The sequence below is a fragment of the Dasypus novemcinctus genome, chromosome 5, assembly GCF_030445035.2.
Source record: "Dasypus novemcinctus isolate mDasNov1 chromosome 5, mDasNov1.1.hap2, whole genome shotgun sequence".
Taxonomy (NCBI): domain Eukaryota; kingdom Metazoa; phylum Chordata; class Mammalia; order Cingulata; family Dasypodidae; genus Dasypus; species Dasypus novemcinctus.
In genome coordinates this window covers 12,049,231-12,052,142 of record NC_080677.1, presented here as the reverse complement: position 1 = coordinate 12,052,142, position 2,912 = coordinate 12,049,231, and the positions used below count along the sequence as shown (strand labels likewise).

Below are 2,912 nucleotides of genomic sequence, written 5' to 3'. Positions count from 1 at the left end.
CCCCCCCCCCGGTTCCGGGGCAGATCCCCCCTCTCCTGGGGCTCTGCCTACTGAAAAGCCAGCCTGGTGATGTTCACCCAGGCTGTCCGGAGGTTGAGTGGAGACAGGTTTGCAAGGGGTGGTTCTACCACAGCGACGGCGCGCCCACCCCTGGCCCCCTCCCCCGGGCGCCCAGGCTGGCCCCACCCCACCTGTCCCAGACAAGCCAGCACCGGTCTAATTCGACAACAGCGTTTATTTGGTGGCCCTGAGTGGCCCCGGGCGGGCCCCTGCGCGCCCCTCACTCCTCTTTCTCGTCTCCGTGGGTGATGATGTAGCACAGGGACTTGTAGTCGATGTTCCCCGCCAGGTCGATGGGGGTCAGGGCAAACATCTGCTCCACCTGGGGGAGGCGCTGGTGAGCCCGCGGGGCGAGGGCCTGGGGCAGGAGGGCTGGACCCAGGCCCTGGAGGGCCAGCTGTGCCCTGCCCGCTCCCGGAGCTGCTCTTCAATCCCAAACCGCAAACCTAAACCTTTCCTGTTCCCCGACGTGGGGCTTGGGGCAGGCTGTGGGGCCCCAGTCGCAGGCCGCCCTGGGCGTTCTCTGCCCTCTCCCCCTCCCCGCTCGGCTCCCCCCGCGCCCGCCACGCAGGTCTCCTCGGGCAGCCCTGGACTCGCCTGCTCCCCAGGTCTGGCCCTCGCCTGCAGGCTCTGGGCCTGGGTGGGACCCTGGGGACTCGTCTTGCTCCCCGAGGCGCCCCGTGCCCTGCAGGGGCCCAGGGAAGGCCCGAGGAAGGGTGCGCAAGGAGCCAGAAGCCTCACCTCCGCCGGGGAGAACTTGTCTGCCTGCGTCAGGAGCAGCTGCTTGAACCTGCCGCCAAGGGGCCAGGCTGAGGGCGGGGCGGGCCGCCCTGCGGGGGGAGGCAGGGAGTCCCACTGCCCCGAGAGAAGGCAGCCACCCTGGGGGGAGACCCTCACCGTGGAAGGGGGCTGGTGACACAGTGGGGGGGCTGGTGACACAGCGGGGGGGGAGCTGGTGACACAGTGGGGGGGCTGGTGACACAGTGGGGGGGCTGGTGACACAGCGGGGGGGGAGCTGGTGACACAGTGGGGGGGCTGGTGACACAGCGGGGGGCTAGTGACACAGCGGGGGGGCTGGTGATACAGTGGGGGGGCTGGTGACCCTCACAGTGGGGGGCAGGTGACCCCACAGCGGGGGAGGCTGGTGACACAGCAGGGGCGCTGGTGGCCCCCACATCAGGGGCTTTGGACTGGCCTGGCCTCACCCCCCCCCCCCGCCCTCCGTGGAGGGGGCCCACGCTCACTCGTCCTTGTTCACCACCCCCTTGCCACTGGGGTCGAACATGCGGAAGGCGCTGAGGATGGCTTCCTCGGGGTCAGTCCCTGGGGGCGGAGGAGGCCGGGTGAGGCCCGCCCCAGCCCGCCCCCACCCAGGAGAGACCAGTGGCCAGGAAGAGGTGGGGGACGTGTGGCCCTGACGGAAAGTGGCCCCGGCGGCAGGCCTGACCAGGAGCGTGGGGGCAGCCTGGCCAGGAACGTGGGGAGTCTAGGCAGGGGCCAGGCCATGCCTGCGCAGGCGGGGGCAGTGAGGGATTGGGGCCCCGGGGGGGTGGGGGGGAACTCGGGCTCTCTCGCCCGCCAGTCTCACCGTTGAGCTTCTCCCCAAACAGGGAGAGGAAGACGGTGAAGTTGATGGGGCCCTTCCCCTCCTGCAGCATGGCATCCAGCTCCTCTTCCGGGACGTTCACCTTCCCTGGGGGACACGGGGGGCATGGGCCACACGCCCGGGGCTCCCACAGCAGGTGCAGGCCGTCCCCTCCTCCCCAGCCACCGGGCAGCTCAGCGGGGTGGGCGGGGGCCCGGGCGGGGAGATGGGGGCAGAGGGGCGCCGGCTGGGGGGCCTGCTCTCCTCGGGGGCCTGTCGGCCAGCACCCCCGCTGCAGCAGTCAGGGGGGCCGCCGGGCAGGGTCCCTGCTGCGGACAGGGCGGGCTGGGGGCACACACCGAGCTGGGAGTAGGTCTCCCGCAGGTCCGACTTGCAGATGATGCCGTCTCGGTTCTGGTCGATGCAGCTGAAGGCCTGGGGAGGGGAGACGGTGTCTCGGGGGTGCCAGCCCCACCCCGGGAGGGCAGGAGCTGGGGGGCAGTCCTGCGGAGCAAGGGGCAGGGCGGCTCTGGGGCGCGCGGGGGCCTGAGGCTGGGCGGGCTTGGGCGCACCTCCTTGAACTCCTGGATCTGCGCTTGTTCGAACATGGAGAAGACGTTGGAGGAGCCGCGCTGGGCCTTGGCCGCGCCCTTGGCCCGGGTGCCCGCCTTCCTGCTGGCCTGCAACGCGGGGTGGGTGCTGTCCTCTCGGGTCCCTGCAGCTCCCCGCCCGCCCCCCAACACTCCCGGGGAACCCGGCTGAGGACCCCTTGCCCTGGGAGCCGGCGCTCTGCCGCCTGCGCGCCCGGGAGCCGGGAGAGCGCGGTCCAGCTCCGCTGGCTCGGCACCGCCTTCCCACGGGTACCTGCACTCACCATCTCGCGACGTCCCTGCTGCGGCGTGGTGGCTGCTCGGCCGCAGCCCCCTTTGTGTGTCGGCCTTATCACCTGGAGAGCCAAATAAGGAGCGGAGCCGGCGACAGCCCCAAACTTGGCAGTGCAGCCGGGCTGGGGGCGGGCGCGGGAGGGTCAGGGCCTGTCCAGCCACGGGCCCCGGGGCCTTGCATGTATTCACTCAAGACCGTGTGCCCGCCCGGGGAGGCAGAGCAGGCCCTGGCTGCTCTAAGCAAAGGGTCCCACTGGGGGCTTGGGCTTGCTGCGCCGCGGCTTGTCGGTGCTGATAGACTCCGGCCAGAACCTATGGCCTGGCCCTGGGGACCCCCAGAGGTTTGGGGAGGGACTGTTGGCCCCGTCTCTGGCCCTCTGACC

General features: G+C 71.5%; 1 protein-coding gene across 1 annotated transcript; it reads right to left on the bottom strand.

The window, feature by feature from the left end:
- Positions 1-215: 215 nt before the first annotated feature.
- On the bottom strand, positions 216-2,612 carry MYL7 (myosin light chain 7). Its single transcript, XM_004461785.3, has 7 exons — positions 2,520-2,612; positions 2,218-2,325; positions 2,005-2,080; positions 1,649-1,753; positions 1,305-1,383; positions 802-850; positions 216-382 (listed from the first exon to the last, which is right to left on the bottom strand). Exons 1-7 carry the CDS (start codon positions 2,520-2,522, stop codon positions 281-283), a joined length of 522 nt encoding a protein of 173 aa, XP_004461842.1. The 5' UTR covers positions 2,523-2,612; the 3' UTR covers positions 216-280.
- Positions 2,613-2,912: the final 300 nt, after the last annotated feature.

Bases quoted from the DNA above. Each gene is read 5' to 3' on its own strand.
- MYL7 (XM_004461785.3), bottom strand. The intron at 1,754-2,004 runs GTGTGTGCCCCC...CGTGTCCCCCAG, and splicing joins GGAGACCTACTCCCAGCTCG to GGAAGGTGAACGTCCCGGAA. The intron at 383-801 runs GTGAGGCTTCTG...CGCCTCCCCCAG, and splicing joins ACAAGTTCTCCCCGGCGGAG to GTGGAGCAGATGTTTGCCCT.